Here is a 20,871-nt window from a genome sequence, read left to right on the forward strand (position 1 = left end):
ATTCATAAATCAATTCTATACTAGAAGCCAGATAACAAAACAAGCAACAACACAAGTAATCGCAAAACACTGTGAATTTCACATTTATCCAAAGGAAAGAGAGGGGCACAGTTAGTACCTTCCTGAAACTCAGAGAAAACAAAATAGGGATAATTGTAGGAGCCAAACAATCATGAGCAGACTGCTGCTTGTGAAATCATTCTTGTCTTGCCCCCTTCCCCTCTGGTTCAGGGAACCCTCAGAACAAGCTGGGGAGCAATGTGGGGGTCTTATAGTAGGAAGTGGAAACTGGTGAAAATCCTGGTGTGAATGCAAAAGCCCTTCCACTAAGAGAGGAGAGACTTTGAATCCAGCCCACTACTGGAATTTCTCATTTTTCATATGAAGATTTTTCTTACAAGGATGTGCTGATCAAACTGGCATTGATTAGACAAGCCATTCTCAACCTTTTTGGCCACAGCTGTTTCAGGTACTCTTCTCAGATTCCAGAGCCCCCTGCAGTAGGCTGGTCACTTGCACAATGAGCTAGGCTAAGCAAGAAAGGCCTAAGCTAAGAGTGAAATAACTATACTCGATGTACTTTGTCTGATATATTTGTGAGACAGATTCTAAAACATTTGACCAAGAGAAGCATGTGCGCTCATTTGTTTTCTTGAATTCGTTAATTCAAGCACACACAAAGGAACGGACTATATGATTTCTTTTTCTTTCCCTTGATGACAAAGGTCAAACTTTCTAGCAGCAATTAATGATGTCATACGTGACAAAAAAGGCTATTTCATCCCTTCAGTTACCAGGGCTCCCTGTAAACCGTATGGGTCCCCTTCTCACATTTTTTCATCTGTGGTCTCCTTCAAATGGCCCCTGTTGAGAATAGCTGGATAAGACTATTGCCGTGCTGTTTCTTTTCATTTTCTTTATATTTATTGCACGTTTGGGTATTATGACATTCCCAAGCATGGCTGATTGGCTGCTTGAAAACTGATGTCTTTTCTTCCACCTCAGCAGTTTTAATGTAAAGATGGAGACAGACGGGAACCTGTTCTTCCATTTTTTTTTCTTCAGTTTTTTGGAAACTTGTTCTTTACCGTACACCTCTGCATCCCCCCCCCCAATACTTCTCTACAAAACTAAACCATACATATGTGTCTCTCCTCCTTGAATTACTTTTTACTCATTAGTCCACATTTTTACTGCTGGTTGCTAAGCAACATGCATAACATTAAGACATACATTCAACTATCTCTGAACACTTCCTATTTCCCTCATGGACCATTCTATTTCAAGCTTTTATCGCGTTTGAATTTACTAGGCTCCCATTTGTTATTCCCTTACACTTCACTTTAAAAATGCTGGTCAGGGCACAGAAACTGCATCCTCTGCCATCCCCCCTTCCCTCCTCTCCCTCCCAAGAAGCTATCAAAAGGAGTGACCCAGCACTGTTCTTGCCAGCGCTGCCAAGGAGCACTCTGGACTACCTCCCTAGGTGTAAAGAATCAGGGTACTCCTCAACAAAGGAACAGAAGCATCAGTGGTGCTAGCAGCCCAGAGAACTTGTTTTACAAGGGAAAAGAGTGCCAGCAGGCTTAGAAATCTGGGAAAGGTCAATGCAGCTGCTGTCTTTCTCTGCCCACCTGGTTATTACTCAGGCTGCTGAGAAACTTTAAATCCAAAATCACACCAAGGTTTGATCCCTGGGTCCTGTCCTACGTACTCAGACGCAAACATGGAGAGAAAATGCAGGCTTGATTCACAGCAGCTGGTGGTCCTAAAAGCAGACAGCAGACTCTTTCTATCCCCAGAACAGAGTGCATCTTCTGACATTATCCCATGTAAGCAAACAGCTGACAGTCGGTCGCACAAAGTAAAAGGGAAATGCTGTGGCTGGGGTAACAGAGTCTCCTGCAGGAAGTGTGGAGAGCAGGGACACATCTGTGTTTCCACTCAGAAGCCTTGCAGTTTTCAGGCCCTCCATCATTAAGGTGGGCAGATTACTAGATGGAAATAAAAACAGAATATTCCTATCTGATGACTGTCCCTCTGGAGCTATGCCTGAGGGAGCCCCCCCCCCCCCTCCCACAACAAGCTTACAAGATGCTTGGGACTTGGCAGGGCCCCAGAAGACCCTCCTGGCAGCAGACATGGCAGCTCTGCCCTGACCTCGAGAGGCAGGTAACCAGTGGGGAGGACAGAGGCCTAGCAGCATGGGTGGACACTGAGAACTGGCAGGCTCATCCAAAGAAAGCCCAGCTCAGCTGGTGGGAATTTCAGCTTTGGTATTTTTGGAGACAGTGCTTGTTTTTTTGTTGTTGTTTGTTTTATTTTAGATGATTCCAATCATGGATATTTTTTTCCTCAAAAGAACTGTACAACTCTGGAAACAAACTCAAGAAAAATCATGAATGAAAGAACTGCTAAGTTGAATGTACTTTATAAGTCTTACAGCTGTTCCATGATATCAGCTCTTTGAAAACATGACAATAAGAAAGGGAGCAGGACAAATTGAATAATTAAAGGTTGGTTACATTCCTGACCCTTCACTGACTGCTAGGCCAGCTTCAATTTAGCATCCAGCTGCCGGTATCAGGATCATAATATCAGCCCTACAATGATTGTTCAATCCAATTCACTGATTTTCCCCAAAACGTTCAAAGCCCACACAAAAAGGAAGCCTTGATATACTATAACTGCCATTTAATTTTAGATTCAAGATGCATACAGCTCTAACATCTCCATGTGCTTCTCACTGGCTAATTCCCATTAAAACCCTGCAACCACTTGAAGCACCTGTCTTTGCATTTCTTCAAAAGATTACCCCAAATAATTAATTTATTTAGAATATATATTTTATGCTGCCTTTCTGCCCGGTCAATGACTACAAGATGGTGAACATTAAAAAACATCAAAACATTTCAGCAATTAGAAAGACAGTTAAGATTATAAACTTTAATTTAAAACACACAAACAAACAAAGAACCACTAGAAGGAGACCAGCAATGGCTATTGATTTTTGCTGGATAGTAAAAAAAAAAAAAAAAAAGGGGGGGGACTGTAAATTCTGGCACAGCTCTTGTGCAATTTCTGTTTCTGATGCTTTCAGAGTGAATGGCCCACAAGAAGAGCTGTCTCTTGGTGGCCGTGTCTTGGGTATAATCTAGGGCAGGGGTAGTCAACCTGTGGTCCTCCAGATGATCATGGACTACAATTCCCATGAGCCCTTGCCAGCATACGCTGGCAGGGGCTCATGGGAATTGTAATCCATGAACATCTGGAAGACCACAGGTTGACTACCCCTGATCTAGGGCCTAGCTATGTTCAGTGGGATTCTATTTTCCTTTGAACGGAAAAGCCCACTCAATGTCCAATGCCATTTCCTTTGATATATACCCTCAAGTGATTTGGCTACATGGCATATGGGAGCTGCTGCTGAAGAAACATATGCCCCAAATCCCCTTGGGGCACACTGAGACCTAGCACTGTAGCTCTGAAACATAGATTTTAGCAGAAAGGGGAGAAAAAATACAAGTGCTGTGAGCACAGGATCTGGGAGAGTATTAACTGATCAAGCCTCTAAGCATGTCTAAGTTCAGGGAGTCAGCACAAGCGGAAACGAGTCATTTGCACAACCAACACTTACTTTGCCCTTCACCACAAGCCCATTTGGGAAGTACTAGGTAAGCCCATCAATACAACCATTGTAGAAGGGAACAGGGAAGGATTGGGGCAGCATGTCTAAGACAGTCCTTGCAGCCTCTTGTGATGCAGAGTAGTAAGGCAGTAGACATGCAGTCTGACAGCTCTACCCATGAGGCTGAGAGTTCGATCCCAGCAGCCGGCTCAAAGTCAACTCAGCCATCCATTCTTCTGAGGTCGGTAAAATGAGTACCCAGCTTGCTGGAGGGTAAATGGTAATGACTGGGGAAGGCACTGGCAAACCACCCCGTATTGAGTCTGCCATGAAAACGCTAGAGGGCGTCACCCCAAGGGTCAGACATGACCCGGTGCTTGCACAGGGGATACCTTTACCTTTAGGTAAGCCCATCAAATCAACCATTGTAGAAGGGAACAGGGAAGGATTGGGGCAGCAAGTCTAAGATGGTCCTTGCAGTATTAGGAACACAAGATTGTTGTATGTGGAGAGTCCAAGACAAATAAGAAAACAGGATGTCCTGTCTGGCTGACAACTGCAGCCTGAATGTGAGAAATAACATTCATAAAAAGATGGACCAATTTGTGCTTAGTGCACTGCTTGCTGTTACATTTTATTTCCCTGCAACCCTATTAAACATTTCCTACAAGTGAACTGGCCTTTGCGTAATTTCTTAGCAGATGGATGATCTACCGCAGTGAAGAATACAGAAAGTGGCAGGGAAGGAGAAGGAAATCATTTCTAGGCTTGATGATCAAATGTCCGCTAGTGTCCAAGAGAGGTTAATTCCTCATTTCAGCATGAGGAAAAAAAGAACACCTGCCATCTTGGGACACAGGTAATATTTTACGCTTCGTCCTACATCACCCAAACAGCAAGAGCTAGCAACTTTTTAAACAGACCCAGCCAAAAAACGGTGCCTTTGGATAAAAGCACACAGGCAGACCTGGCGGATTTTCAAGATTATTTTATTCGACATTTGCTTGTGCAACTGCATGCACCCTTGGATGAAGAGGCTGCAACACACTTGCTTAAGAAAGGAGAACAACAAAGGTGCGTGTGGGGAAATCAACTGCAGACATCACGAGAACAGGAATGACATTGCACTGTGTACTATGTTCCCATGGCAACGAGCCACGAAAAGATGAATGTTTCATATTCACTCTGCAGTATATGTCTAAATCAAAATTTCATAAAGAGCATGAGATCTCAACTGAAGATACCTGCACAAAATCTGGCAATTTTTGCATTACTCGGTAATTACAGGAAAGAAACAACGTCATTTTAGAACAGGAGCAGACTTTAAAAAAAGGTACGCAGGCATCAGTACACTTTTCGTGTTACACTATTCATTTAAGTGTAAATCAGCAATAAATGCAGATCATAGTAGGAGATACTACCCACTGTTTAATGTCATCTTGCATATCCTGATCTAGAGAAATCACAGAAACAGCCATTGGCTGCAGACTCGCTGCTACACCTGCAGATGGCTTAGAGCCTGAGGCATTGGGGAAGTTTCTAAGGCAAAGCATGTACACCGCTGAGGTTTTGAGGTTTGTCTTCTTGCCTCATATTTAAGGGCTGCCACACATCCACTAAGGAAAATCCACCTGTCAATATCTCTTTCCTTGTTTTATTAGCTGCTTTGAGACATTTCTTTGGAGCTGCTGACTATCAAAACACACAGAGAGCAGCCTCTCTACCCCTAAATAGGACACAGTTTTCTGTCATGACATCACTGGTGACAGAAGTGAATGAGCAGAGCAGAACATAATTTATTCTACAGTCAAAGGCCAGCAAATCACAATGATCAGTCAAAAGTTTCAATTACAGTGTTTAAAAACACAGCAATTTAAAACACTATTTAGTATAATAAAAAACCCATAAATTTAAAATTACATGATTTCCACATTAGCCCTGAATTCAATATCAACAGGTTGGTTTTGCAGGCTATGGTAAAACACACACACACACACACACACACAACTTTGCTACTGGCACTGTAAATCTCAGGTATCCATCTTTAAGTAACATCCTGATATCTTCCAAGCTCAAGTAGCAACTATCAAGCAAAGGAGCAATTATCTTGCTACAAACGTCATAATAGAACAGGCAGTGAAGGAGAACATGATATGTACTTCACAGGGCATTACTCAGGGATTCTAATGGGGAAATACAAGTTAAAAAGTCATCCAATTTATCAACAGAAACTGACTTATGTGTTGATGATACAGTAAGCCAGTTTGGTGTAGTGGTTAGGAGTGAAGACTTCTAATCTAGCATGCTGGGTTCGATTCTGCACTCCCCCACATGCAGCCAGCTGGGTGACCTTGGGCTCTCCATGGCACTGATAAAACTGTTCTGACCAAGTAGTAATATCAGGGCTCTCTCAGCCTCACCCACCTCACAGGGTGTCTGTTGTGGGGAGAGGAAAGGGAAGGCAACTGTAAGCCGCTTTGAGATTCCTCCGGGTAGAGAAAAGCGGCATATAAGAACCAACTCTTCTTCTTCTAAGCGATAACATTCACCCAAAGAGGACAACAGCCCCTGAGAGTCTCACAGGCCTCCCTATATATAATAGCTAGAAGGCCCAAAAGAGCTCACAGTCAAACTGAAGGATACCATGAAACCTCTTTAAAGATTTGTGTGTGTACTTGAAAACAACAGCATAGGAGAAAGCTTCGACATCCACTCCCATGAATATAAGGCCATCAAATCCCTTTGAAAGGGAATCACCCAACATATTGTTTCAACCTGCTGGACTTCAGCATTAAATCAAGAGTCAAGTTGTTAAATCTGGATAGATTCTTAAGTTACCAAAGCTAGTTGTTTACATTTACTTCAGACTTTGACTCACATTCCACTATGCAGCGCTCCCTAGCCTCCCAGGTGGAAACCCAAACTTCTCCACCACCTCCTCGCCACATACCAGCAGGGGCTTGGCGCCAAGTGAAATCACCCACTAGCCACTCCACAAGCCCAGATCCACCTGACCACTGGATCTTAAAACAGTGATGATGGTTCACCTTCACAGACAGCTCCTCACCCCCTCCCATCTGGCAGCCTCAAAAGGGGGGTGCCACACCACAAGTTGCAGAGAAGGCACTAAAGGGAGCTCTAGCAAACAGGGTGCACCCCCCCACACACACACACAGACACAGACACACAGACACACTATCCATATGGTACTTATTGATCCTGAGGAGGAATTGTTCCAAGAATTGGACCCCAGCACATCTCATGAAGAAAACCCTCCATTAAGGGATATAAGAATTAGCATACTGCACATAACCCCTGGTGATGCTCATGCAACATGACAGTGTAAAGATCAGTCTGCACATGAGACAACCAAGACTCTTAAAATTGTTTCCTGGAAGACAGAATCACAGAGTTGGAAGGGGCTCTACACACCAACTAGTTCAACCCTCTGCTCAACGCAGGACATGACAGGCTGGCTCAATTATTTGGCAAGACCAGATAATTATTTATTTTTACTGGGTTATGACATCATCATGCTACACAAGATTTGGACAGCTGAAAACCCGATAATAAATACCTACTAACTCTTCAAACTAGAGGTCACCAAAGGCGCAGGTATTTCTACCTCCTTAGGGCTGAAGAGTTTGGTTTCACCCACATTACAAAAGCTGAGGATTGTTCCCATGGTACGCAATATGTTTTCATAGGGTGAGAGAGTCCACAGAGAAGCAAGTAGATTTTATTCTTCCTGTTAAAAATACTTTCATGCTGTATAGCCAAGATCAAATAAGACTGACAGGAATGCCAAACACCAGCTTCAGACACAAATTGTTACAAGCATCTTGTATAGATCATAACAGGAATGGTCAAGATGCATATTTTAAGCATTTAATTTGAACAGCAAGACCGTGTTAATGTCATGCAAGACTAATATAAAGATTCCAATGATATCAAGCACGCAGACTCTCATTTGGAATAATCTATTCTATACTTTCTCATTACTTCCCTTTAAAAGGCTATTTAGCACCACCATATGGTTCAACAGACCTACTGTCAATTTGTGTTCATTTTGGTGTCCCACATTCTCTATAAAGATTAACGTACAGGCTGAGAAAATCTTTGCCCTGTGCATCCTAAGTATATTACACTGATAACAAAATGAAAACTCATTTTCTTCCCCAATGGGAGTTGAAGTTGTTTACAGAAACATCGCTGTTGCAAAGAACAAGTTAAAGATATGTAGGAAAAAAATAAGGGGGGGTGGAGTGTTCAGTTCTGCATACACACACAGAGTAAACAGCTTGTACAACCACCTGTGCTCTGACCTCAGCAGGCAACTATTGTTCTTGTTTGTATAAGTGCTCTGTATATTCTTAAGTGGCCAGCGTGGAACATACTATCTCTTAATGGTGTGTACTCTGCACTGCAGTAGGGAGCATTTGCTGATTAATGATGCCCTTGAGTTTCCCCGGACATGTCAAAATTTTACAGCAATAAAAAGGCTCAGCAAGCAGCAATGCTGAATTCAGTGCGTAAGAGACTGGGTTGGATTCAGTGTAAAAGTCTACTTGTACTCTCTTGTGGTACAGAGTGGTAAGCGGCAGAAATGCTGTCTGGAGCTATCTGCCCATGAGGCTGGGAGTTCGATCCAAGCAGCCAGCTCAAGGTTGACTCAGCCTTCCATCCTTCCGAGGTCGGTAAAATGAGTACCCAGCTTGCTGGGGGGTAAAACGGTAATGACTGGGGAAGGCACTGGCAAACCACCCCGTATTGAGTCTGCCATGAAAATGCTGGAGGGCGTCACCCCACGGGTCAGACATGGTGATTGCACAGGGGATACCTTTACCTTTTACCAGAGCTTTTCCACAGGCAAAAAAATAAGGGGAAAAAAACAAGATCATAGTAGCCACTTCTGTCAGTAGCCACCCCCTGTAGGGGTACATATTTGGTATATCTGAGCCAGAAAAATAGCCAAAAAATACCTTAACGGTATTTTCTTGCTTCTCTTTCAGCTGGATATGGCTGATCCTGAAAAATGCAAAAAATAGTAGGGACTTTTCAGGATGGTCAGATGTTGTTGTTGTTAGGTGCGAAGTCATGTCCGACCCATCGTGACCCCAATGATCCTCCAGGCCTTCCTGTCCTCTACCATTCCCCAGAGTGGTCAGATCGTTGAATTTAACTATCTGATGGTCAGATAGTTGAATTTAAAGGCCATTTAAAGGGATTGCAGTCTTTTTAAATGCCTTCTAAGTTAACTCGGTGCTTGCAGAAGGCATTTAAAGCAACAGCAAGCTCGTAGCTTGCAAAAGGCATTGAAAGGGAATGCCCTCCCCCCCTTCTATTGAAAGCAATGAAAGATGGGGGCACCTTCTTTGTAGTGAAAGTTTGGTGCCTCTACAAAAAGTATTCCTCCCTTGAGCCTCAGATAGATTCTCCATTATTCTTTATGGGCACCATTGACTATAATGGTCTCAAACACAGGGTACAACAGAGCCTTAAAAATTCAGGATTCCTGAATATTTACTGAATCCGAATGTTGTTGTTAGGTGCGAAGTCGTGTCCGACCCATTGCGACCCAATGGACAATGATCCTCCAGGCCTTCCTGTCCTCTACCATTCCCCGGAGTCCATACCATACCGGTATTGAGATTTGGGAACAATGGGAAATACCGTTATTTTTCAGGTTGCAGACCCCTATATCCCGTTTTGTATTTCTGCCAGAGAAAGATTTCTGGGATTTCAGGAAGTGATTTTAGCAGCTACTTCATTCCCAAAACAGAGGGAGTAGATTGTGGCACAAGATCTTGTGCGTGTATGTCAGTCTGTGTGAAGATAAAACACACCAAGATGAGAGGAAGAGATGTTGTACAAGACCTTCTGCAAGTAGAATTATGCTTAGGAGATTTCCTCCCCAACTTGCATATTGCTGGATCCAACCTATTTTCTTTTCTTTTCTTTTTTGCTTGTAAGTGAACTCTTTTCAACCTGCCATGTGAAACTTATGAAAGTTAACAAAACTGTGAAGGGGTATCCAAAGAAGCACACACAGAGTTGTGCAGAACCAGTGAGGGATCTCTGTATGTGTGTCCTGGAAGGCAGTAGAGAAAGTAGGGATCCATTATGGGCTGTGGAAATTTCTTTGTGTCTCAGTGCAGAGCGCACTGTGACCAGATCCATCTTATATACATCTTATATCCATCTTAACATCTTATATGTTAAGAAGCTGGCCTTACCTGAATGCTTCAACGATGGTCCTCTCTGGTAACTTTGGTGCAACAATTCTGAAGGCTCTTTGGAAATCACTGAGAGATAAAAAACCTTTACCTTATGGGTGAGAACCAAAAATAAAAGGTTTGCTGAAAGTAATTTCAATACCTACAAAAGTAATACATTGATTAAACAGGGTTCTAAGATGCGTTCTGGCCTTATCAGAAGCAGAAGCAGAGATTCTACAATATTAACTAGGAAAAGACAAATCTTTCCAAGCATATAATTTTCTCGCAATATTTTCTCACCTATCACATTCCCAATGATTGCAAGGATGTCTGTTGCTCATGGATTTACTTTAGTTTGTTTGATTCACTTTGAGAGCCAGCGTGGTTACAAGCAGCAGACACTGATCTGGAGAATTGGGTTTGATTTCCCAATTCCCACTCCTCCATATGCAGGCAGCTAAGTGACCTTGGGCTAGTCACAGTTCTCTAAGAACTGTTCTCATAGAGTTCTCGTAGCCCCAACTACCTCACAGGTTGTTTGTTGTGGGGAGAGGAAGGAAATGGCGATTGTAAGCCACTTTGGGCCTCTTTCCGGTAGTGAAAAGTGGGGTATAAAGAAACAGCTCTTCTTAGCAAAACCAAACACAGGAGATTTAAAAAACTGGTGCTTTCAGTACTACAGGCTCTTTGTCTCCTGTTGTCATGCGCTTTGTGAGAAGGCATTTATCCTACACCTATCAAGTCTACCACTTGGAAAGGCCAAAATGTGCCAAAGCTTGGCTTCTACATCTGCTGCCCAGCTGCTTCCTATCCTGTTTGCATCCCTTACCGTGGGGTTTCTGACCCTGTAGCAGCCAGGGACCTGTGGCCCTGCCCCCCCAATACAACATACATCATCGCTACAACTAGCCATGCTACACGTTTGGTTCAGTGGACAAGTCCACTTTCAGTCATTTGACACAGATGGAAAGCTTACATTGCATGTCAAAGGCAGTGAAGAGATGCCTTGCTTCACTGTGGTACAGCTGAGCAGTCTTCTTCGTGCTCATAAGATTGAGAAACTTATCAAGAGATATACCTAGAAAAATGGAGAAGTGGACACTGATCAACAGCATAACACTGTTTTTACTACAAGTACTTGTAACGCAAGCAATACAGCCCTTGTAATATTTTAATAGTGTAGTCCTAAGCAGCGTTACATACTTATCAATAGGCTTAAATGGGGCAAGTTCGCTTAAATTGTAAAAGGAAGTACTTTGAAATGGGATTTCTGCTACACGACTCAGTTCTCTTTGACCACATAAATCATCAGACTGCTATTGCAGACTTAAACATCTGTATTTAGAAGTATGTCTGGCAGATCGCGATACAGATTCCATGTAAACTATTATTGTTCCTCCTCCCTGATTGTGTGTGAGTTTATGATTTTTTTACTGAAAATATTTGCTATATATATGTATTTTAAATTCTGTATGCACATGTATTTAAAATTCTGTTCTAACCTCTTGAAATATCAATGCAGAAATGTTCACTGGCTTAACAATAGCTGCTTTAGGGACCTTTATTTGGGCAGGAAGGTGGTATAGAAAAAATGTAAATAAATATGAGGGATTAAACATACAGAGTAATGCTACTATTTCAACCAGGCTACTTATCGGATGGAAAAGAAGCCAGAGAGAAAATGGCATTGCAAGTGGTGGATGTACTGGTGCAACCAGTAAGAAACTACCTCCACACGTCTTGTTTGCATCAGCCCTAATGATGGATGACGTAAGTGGAAAGGAATGCACTATTTTCATTACTGTTGCCTTTCAGAGGACTGGAGGAAAGTAACAGAGTCTTACGTTAAAAGGTTTTTAATGTATCAAGTGAAATATCCCAACAGCGATTCCCAATTCTGAATTTGCCTTTGAAAAAAAAATGGTTTGGACGCATTTTTTAAATTTCAGACCCAGAGACTATTTTAATAGTTACAATGCCTTGACAAATTAGTTTTCTGTGCCAGAAAAAGGGGAGCGTGTGTTACCTTTGTGGTCTCCATACAAACCCAATAGTAGCAACATTCTGCCAATAAAGATGAGGAAGATCTTGTGTAAACATTATCACTGTTGCCATCCCCAGAAGGCTGTACATTGTATACAGATGAGTGCTGTCAACTTCCAACCAAGTCATGGTGACTCAAGGACCGTAGGGTTCTCAATGCAAGAGATCAGCAGAGGTCATTTGCCACTGCCTTCCTCTGCACAGCAAACCAGCCTTTCCAGGTGGTCCCCCATCCAAGTATTGTGGCTGACCCATATAAATGTTGAAGGCACTATTATTACTTAAATGGGGTGTGATACCAGTTTGGGGGTGTACGTCATATACAGTTAAAACAGCAGGTTCTCCATATTATTTATTATATTTATTTTATCACTGGCAGTCTTCAAGCAAAGGTTGGATACACACTTTTCATGGATGCTTTAGGATGCTTAGGGCTGATCCTGCAGTGAGCAGGGGGTTGGACTAGATGGCCTGTATGGCCCCTTCCAACTCTATGATTCTATTATTCTAGATTTATACACCACCCTCAGTGGACTCAGTACAGTGGACTCAGATCGTATATAGCCTTAATGGTGATTACTAAGACCTTAAGCTTGATCTGGGATTCAACTGGTAGCCAGTGCAGCTGTTGCAGTATGGGCCGAATATGGGCCCTCCATGGTGTTTCCATGAGAACCCTGGCCACTGCATTCTGTAGCAGTTTTAGTTTCTGGATCAGGGATAAGGGTAGGCCTGTGTAGACTGAGTTGCAGAAATCCAGTCTAGAGGTGACCATCATGTGGATCACTGTGGCAAGGTGTTCTGGGGCCAAGTTGGCCGCATCAATGAGGCAGTGAGCTCATGGTCAACTATGTCAAAGTTGTGAAGTTGAGTAGCCCAAGAAACATTGATCTGCCCAGTCCAGCTGGCGGTGGAGGGTGAGCAGCACAGTTTCCACTCCATGGCCAGGATGGAACCCTGATTGGGATGGATCTAGGACTGAAGCTGTTTCCAGGAATGCTGATATATGGTCCGTGGCAGCCCTTTCCACTACTTTCCCCAGAAACGCTAGATGCGAGACGGGTCAGTAATTGGCAGGTTTCTGCGGATCCAGAGATGGTTTCTTCAGCAGTGGGCATACAACTGTCTCAGTCCCTCCAGGAATTATCCTGTTAAGAGGAAGAGGTTGATGATCTTCCAGAGGGGGACCATTATCCTCTTGTCAGCTGTTTCAAGTAGGCTTGTGCGCTTCAGCCACTTTGGCAGCCATTCAAATTTGAGGTGGCCAGAGCTGCAGAGCAGGGGAGAGCTCTGCGCCTGTGTGCATGCGGCAACTCGTGCGCCACCGCCCCTCCCCCCCACACCACAGTGCTGGCCACCTCAAATTTGAATGGCTGCCAAAGCTCACAAGCCTAGTTTTAAGTAGCCATGAGAGGCAGGGTTCTATTGGGCATGTGGTCAGCCTTGCTGAAGTGAAATAATTAAAGTGAAATAATTAAACAGACACAGAATTAATTCTCAAAGCACATTATTATTTTTCACTAAGATCCAAAAAAAGGGACACCTAGCTCCTCACACATCAACAGGACTTTCAGTCACAGCTTACCAGGAAGTAGCCCCCCCCCCCCCATACCTTACGCCAAGTAGCAACCCTCTTTGAAAACTGAGGGGACTTTTGAGACAGATCAGCACATGCCATGGGGTCTGCCAAACACATGAAAAAGTAAAAAAAAAAATGCTGCTGAAGTCCTTTTTTGTATCCCAGGCAAGGGTTTGGGAAACAGCATTAAGTCTATGTGCTGTTGGGAGAATTCAAACCCATTCTAAAAACTGGTTTCTTTCCTGATTTAAAAATAACCACTCTTTGTTTACAAGTATATTTTCTGTTTCTAGCACCAAAAAAAAAAAAAAAGACTATGCTGGCTTAAATTATTAGGTTCTAACCATACTGTACAATTTGTTTAATAGCAGGGACTGCCTAAAAAGGCGGCATTTGCTTGCCTGAGCATCCAATTTTACTAATGCACACTGTTTTTCTATTATGTAGTGACCCTGATACAAAAAGCCACAACCTACACAGATTTCCCAGTACACATTAGTTCAATGCAAAGCCACATTCTTCTGCTCAACAGCCTGTATTTTACTTATATGAATGCAATGTAGGTTAACAGGGTTGAATTGTTACACAGACAGGCCTCTTACACTGATTGCATATTAAGTAGAGGAGCAGAGTGCTAAATACATGTGTGTATTGTATATGCAAGTATTACGGTACTCATTCACTTTTACAGCAGATTTTTTAAAATGCACACTGCTATATATACGCATTTTTGTTTTTCATATATTCTTACAAATTCCAAGTCCAGTGGCACAAAAACAGTTTTCAGGACCAGTTTGGTGAATGGAGGACAATGGGAAATCAGATGTGTGTGATTTCACAATATTTCTGGAGGCGTCACGGGAACAGAGTTGTCCCTAGCTAGTGAAGAGATGCTACACTAGTGGCGGAAAGTGCTGTCCAGTCACATCTGATTTGTGGCGACCCAGTAAGGTTCTTGAGGCAAGTGATAAACAGAGGTGGTTTGCTGTTGTCTGCTTCTGTGTAACAATCCTGGACTTCGTTCGTGGTCTCCCATACAAGTACTGACCGAGACTGTCTTTTGCTTAGCTTTTAAGATCTAATGATCTTGGGCTAATCTGCACTATCATGGCAATGCTGGATCCATACCTCCTAAAAGATCCAAAGAATTCCGAGCGGAGCCAAACTCAAGAATGACACAAGTGTCCCGTATCTCGGATGCAATTAAGTTCTATGGAAATCTTCCATCAGGATGCAGGTATTGATACAAGAGCTAACCTGCTCTCATTTCAAAGGCATAGTAGTAGACTTGATCTACACATGCAGCAGAATAGGGTGGAAGATCGAGGGATATTTATTTTTAAGTTCCCCCTAGTTTTAATGAAACAGCAGCAACTGTGAAAAAATAGCACATAGGGGGGAAAGGTCTACCCCTCTCCTGGCTGTACTGGTCTTCTACGTTCAAGGTGATTTTCATATGCACGGCGACCTTGGTCCAGTCAATAGTGATGGAAAGTACTGTCAACTTGCAGCTGATTTGTTGCAACTCAGTAAGTTCAGAATAACCTACCTTCACAGGGTTGTTGTATAGATCAATGGAGGACGGAGTGATTTAAACTGCTTTGGGTCTCCACTGGGGAGAGGGTGGGGTATACATGAAGTAAATAAGTTATGCGCTGCACCAAGTTTGAAGTGGCACAGTCCATTTTATCGTCCCCTCACAAGAGGGACAAGTACATGACTAAGAAAGAGCCTAAAAGGGATGTGTTTTTCATTCCTTTTTCCTACGTTTTTTGTTTTTTTCAACACCAAAGCAGAACTGGGATTAGCAATACTTGTGTTAACTCAATTTAACAATCCATTCAGTTTTATTGCCAGCAAACGAAGTGGTTCAAAGGAAGCTAAAGGTACAGGTAAAGGTATCCCCTGTGCAAGCACCGAGTCATGTCTGACCCTTGGGGTGACGCCCTCTAGCGGTTTCATGGCAGACTTAATACGGGGTGGTTTGCCAGTGCCTTCCCCAGTCATTACCGTTTACCTCCCATCAGCAAGCCGGGTACTCATTTTACCGACCTCGAATGGAAGGCTGAGTCAACTTTGAGCCGGCTGCTGGGATTGAACTCCCAGCCTCATGGGCAGAAGTTCAGACAGCATGTCTGCTGCTTTACCACTCTGCGCCACAGCGGAAGCTACCTGATCCTAAAGTGGTAAGGAAAGAGGAGCTGCAGAAGAAAAGTTGTTTTTTATGCCCTGCTTTTCTCTACCTTAGGGAGTCTCAAAGGGGCTCAAACCTGGTTTTCTAGATTAGAGTTTGCTACTCTTAACCACGGCACAATGCTGCACTCAAGCAACATCAGCAGCCTGTTCTCATAAACATGGGGCTAAAAGGGAGGAAAACAAATAAATGGCAGTGTAGCCCACGAGAAAAGGCAAAATATTAGATCACTTATATCCCGTCCCATGGGTAACAAGGTAAAGCGATGATGGCTAGTATTTCTATTAGCCGATGGACTGTTTTTATTTTGTTTTCCACACAGATTTTTCACCTAGTTTTGTTCTGGAATAAGCATGAATTCTAAAATCCCACTGACTGTTACCAGACTGGGTACTCTGAGGCATCCATAAAAACAGAAAATTCCTTCAAGGTATTCATCTTTAAATGTCATGAGTTGACATTTTTTAACACCAGAAAATAAAAATGTTACAAATTTTATGCTGGGTCTTGAGAACCATGAATGGAATGAATTGTACCCACCTCTTGTCTTCCTCCTGCTGCTCCTTCCAAGTGTCGAAGGACTGCTAGGAGCATGGCAGGAGGTGGTACAGGAGGCTGCATCTCACAGGGGAAATCAGCAGAAACTGAAGACTGACAGAACCTAGTTTAGTATATCAGATTTCAATCTCAAGTGGGGCTACCAACACATACTGTGACAGAGTAAAGCTCCCCAGCTGTTTTCCCATTCTATCATGGCTTAAAGTTGGAATTCTTCCTGTTGCCTAGTAGAGGGGGTGGTGGTGGTTTCTTGAATGAGAAAATTACTAGATCCCCGCAGATGAAAGCACTTTCTACTTGAAATAGTCAGCACAACATTTACAAATGGGCACCTCTAAACTGATATTGAGTAATTCATGTGACCAGTCCTTTTATTCCAAGTTTGATGATATATTTGCCTAAAAGTTGGTCACTACAAAATACTTACTTTCAAATCCTATTGTTTAAATTTTTAGGTTTTAGGAGTATTTTTAAAAAAGACAGACATAAAAGTTTGCATAGTACCTGATTGGCTTTCCTGCACAGAGGCCATGACAGAATCTACTTCCATCTAAAAAAAAAAAGGGAAACATCAGAGAACAAACTGAAGCAAGTAGACTTGAATTTCACTCTTTATTTGTACACAAACAGAGCCTGCAAGGTAATTTGAACATTCTAACAAAGACCCGTTTTTCAATCAAAATGTATATATAAGCAGAGTCCGCAAACTTATTGTAGACTAGCGTCAAAGCCCGTTCCTAAGAAGGGCGGGAGCTGCAGGGGCAGGGCCAATCAGGGCAAAGCTGGCTGAACCCTGATTTGCCCTATTCCAACTTGGACAGCTGGACATGTCCCACCACCTAGGCTGTTTCATAAATATATAGAGGAACAACAATGGATAAGGATATTCTCTCTTTTTTTAGATATAATTTTTTTTTTAATTTTTATATAGAAAGAACAAGGAAAAATATCTTTGATTACAATATTACAATATCATCCCTCCCTCTACTCCCCAAAGTCCCCATTTGCTTGAAGTTTTGCATTGCTGAATACGGTAGATCAGTGGTCCGCAACCTTTTACAGGCTGCGGACCAGCGGCAGCAGGGAGGGCAATTGCCTGTCCGCGCATGCGCAACCGAAAACGCGCAATGCGCATATGCGGCCGGGCTGCGCATGTGTGCATGTGCTGTGTGCGGCCGAAAATGCGTATGCGCAGCACTTCCACACATGCACGTTTTCGGCCACGCATGTGCATTGCGTGTGTGAGGCCCTGCTTCCCTCTCCCCCCCTCCCACAGTAAGAACCGTGCCGGGCCGCAAGCTTGCGACCTGGGAAGTTTCTTACTGCAGGGGGGGGGCGGGGAGAGGGAGCAGCGGCCTGGTGCTAGGGGACCACCGCTGTAGATGTCTGTTGCCTGTAAATATAAAAATAAAGCCACAACAAAAAAATCCCACTTTAACATAACATTTCCAGCACTTACAGTCAACGGGTGTTATAAAAATTACCCTTAGAATTGAACCAAGGCATATCCTTAATCTAGAAAATCAGCTGGTTCCTGCACTTGTTTACAACAACATATTTTAAGTACTTAACATTAAATATTTCTTATGAAACAATATGAACTTTAATCTAGTATTTATAAAAAGAAAATAAAAAAGGAAAAAACCCTTTATAAAGGGGGGGGAAGAAGCCCGCTTTATCATAACATTTGCAGCTCTTAAATTCTTCAATTCAAATTGTTTTAGAATCTTTGCAGTTACTGTAAGTATTAATGCCATCCATACAGAAACAGAATATAGAAAAAATGTCAGCCCCCCCCCCCCTTGCCTCCTCCCAATCTTCTTAAGGAGGTCTCAATTCGAGGCTTAGGAAATGAAGTTGTGCTCTTTTCCACAGAATATCTGCCAATGATTCTTGAAACAGGTGCACCTCCTGATCTCCAATCTGGGGTGTGTTAGGACCATTTTTTTCCTGGGAAGCTCTTTTAGAATGGTTACTTTCAGGACAAACCAATGTGTCTTTTGGCTGATTCTTTTGTGCTTCTGCTTTGAGATATGTCTTTTCAGTAAAGGTAACCTCATCTGGGGGAACTTGATCAGTAATGATAATAAGTTCTTGTTGCAGGTCTTGCTTTCTAAAGGACTCCATCTCCAATGCTTCAAAATTTTCTTCCGCTGAAGATTTCCAATCACTATCACTATTACTATTTATTTGTTCCAGTTGGTTAATATTATCATTATCATTTGGTTCCTCATTCCTGTTCTTGCCATTTCGGATCTCCTTAAAATATCTTTCAACAAATTTTCTGTGAAGGCATTCAGATCTTCTCTTTGTTTTGCTAACAGACAGACCATCTGAGTCAAAATTAAAAATCAAGGCTCCTCCTCTTGCTTCAGTTCTACAAAGGACATGAGTGGGTGAAGCTTTGGCCAGAGAGGACACATGTCCTTAGCCACGTCCTTCTGAACTCAACTGTATCTTTTAAGCTGTAATGCGAACTAAAATGTGCTGACAAAGGCCAAGAGAGAACAACCCTTGCCGTTTTGAGAGTCTCTTGTGTGCTAGTTCCCCAAAGCATTCTCGGATAACTTCCTGCTATACTACTCAGGACCCAGGTGATAGCCATGTCCTTGAATTGCAGCTGCCATGGTCCCTCAGCTAGGTGGCAGCCACATCTTGCCCAATGGGTCCACAAAGCTACCAGGGAAGAAGAAATTCTGCCAAGTGACAGCCAGATGTTTAAGCTGGAAAGGAAAAGTTAACGCACTTTCCATTGATCAATACGCAGAACTGGCAGATCATCCACAATCTGGTGCACACAGGGATTTACACGCAAGTGCAATGTTTTGTTCCTGACTGCATTGCTGTTGATGGAATGCACACCAGAATGTACATTCAAGTGCATGTTCCACACAACTCGATGCGGCGTGACCCACAACTACATAAACTACAAATTGTATCTATACTTCTCTTTTCCCTGAATTGGTCATTGCTATCTAACTGGCAGGTACATCACTGTGTATTTTAAATGTTGACTAAACCGCCCACAAACGTATTCTGTGATTGCAAAAAATGAATCCAAAATTACAAGGGGACCTTCTCTTCTCAGACACTAGTTAAAATGCTTTGATAACTTCTCTACTTCTAATCATATCACTATATGTATTTATGAATTGTAGTATGCCTACTATCTTTATCTACAGAAAGTCAAACAGTAAACCAGAAAATAAAAATATAATTTCGCTGATAATTTTATTTTGAAAGAAGGTGGGTTAAGCAGCCGCAGTCTGTAATTCATTCAATCTAGACATTTCCTCTCTATTAAATACAAAAATATTGCAAAAAAATCAGTTTTAATTTGCATACTTAAGAGTCACTACTCAAGGTCTAGAAAATATCACACCAAATCTATTTTCACTTTCCAGATCCAAAGTTGTAAAACAAGTGTTTTAACAGCGACACCTCATGGTAACAAAAGGCAACATTTGGCTTCAAATCTTTATGTATGCATATGTATGAAACAAAAATACAAGGGAGAGTCCAATAAACTGTACCTTGGATGGCTTATAGCCAAACAGCATCACAACAGCAACCTTGTAGTCCTCTCTGTTTAAGTAGCCTTTGTTGCCTTCATCACATGCCTCAAAAGCCTAAAGAATATTTAAAAAGTTAATGGGGGGACCAAAAAAAATACTAATATGGTCCTGTGTACTTAGAAGAATGTATAGCCCTGCTCTGGTTTGGCATCCGATATTATGTTTACAAACCTGTACTAAGGTGTTAGTACAAGAGATTTAAAAGCCATTTTATTAACGCTTCTATAAGCGATGCTTTGAATATCAAGGTGGAAATGTTATGCTCATTCATTCAGAAATCATTAGTATTTTTAAAAGCTGATCCAAATGAATATCTAATCTGTATTTAAAGAGTCTCTTTTTACTTTGTCCAAACCACAGAAGGGTTGTTAGGATGCCTGTCCCAACAGACTCTTGTTAGTCCCTTGAGAGTGGCAACTGTGACCATCGTGAAGCTACAACCAAAGGCTCAAGACACAAGACAGCAGATGAGCCCACGTTGTTAACACCATGCACCAGCCACTACTGCACCCTGCATAGTCACTGACCCCAACAATCTGTGTCCACTCTGGACACAAGCCATGCACCTGCCCAGTGCTGATGGGAGCGCCTCCTATGCGGAAAAGATATGCTCTCTACCAATTCCCAATAGACTACATATTGCCTCCTGCCTCATGTCTAAGGCAGACTCTGGGTTATTAATATGCTACTCTAACCATAGTGAGGTATCATCAGCCTAATCTGTGGAAGAGAGTTAGAGGGCCAGGAAGGGAATGACTCAAAAGAATATCATTGCTAGCTGTAATGTTTTTGTTGAACATTTCCCTCACGCTCCTCATTGCAGGTGTAAAGTTTGAGCATGGCAAGAGGCAGAATTCATAGAGCTCGTGGTTCGTTGGTGCTAACTCCTTGGCTAGAGTTCTATGCCCTGGATAAGCCAGCCCCAAGACGTAATATGGTGTTCTGTTCATCTTTATTATTTTTTGTTATAAGGAGCTTAGTGTTAGCACCTGGGTTGTTTTGCCAGTGAGGGCCCTCCCCCTCCTTTCCCCCATAGTAGGTTACTGGATTATTGGTGCAGGGATTGAGTTGTTTTT

The 20,871-nt window shown here is 42.5% G+C and overlaps 1 protein-coding gene across 11 annotated transcripts in view; it reads right to left on the minus strand.

Moving 5' to 3' along the window:
* The window catches only part of EFCAB11 (EF-hand calcium binding domain 11), a 57,618-nt gene that overhangs the window by 34,142 nt on the left and 2,605 nt on the right, over positions 1-20,871 (minus strand). For 5 of the 11 annotated variants that reach the window (XM_077323458.1, XM_077323453.1, XM_077323463.1 and 2 more), the window contains exons 2-5: positions 19,754-19,849; positions 16,725-16,770; positions 10,823-10,924; positions 9,865-9,955 (exon numbers count right to left, since the gene is read on the minus strand). In XM_077323458.1, the coding sequence (XP_077179573.1) occupies positions 9,865-9,955; positions 10,823-10,924; positions 16,725-16,770; positions 19,754-19,849 (335 nt within the window). Of the gene's footprint in view, positions 1-6,216; positions 7,020-9,864; positions 9,956-10,822; positions 10,925-16,724; positions 16,771-19,753; positions 19,850-20,871 lie in introns of those variants that run through there. The other 6 variants (XM_077323462.1, XM_077323455.1, XM_077323461.1 and 3 more) reach the window with 3 other exon arrangements.

Source organism: Paroedura picta, chromosome 2, assembly GCF_049243985.1.
Source record: "Paroedura picta isolate Pp20150507F chromosome 2, Ppicta_v3.0, whole genome shotgun sequence".
NCBI lineage: Eukaryota > Metazoa > Chordata > Lepidosauria > Squamata > Gekkonidae > Paroedura > Paroedura picta.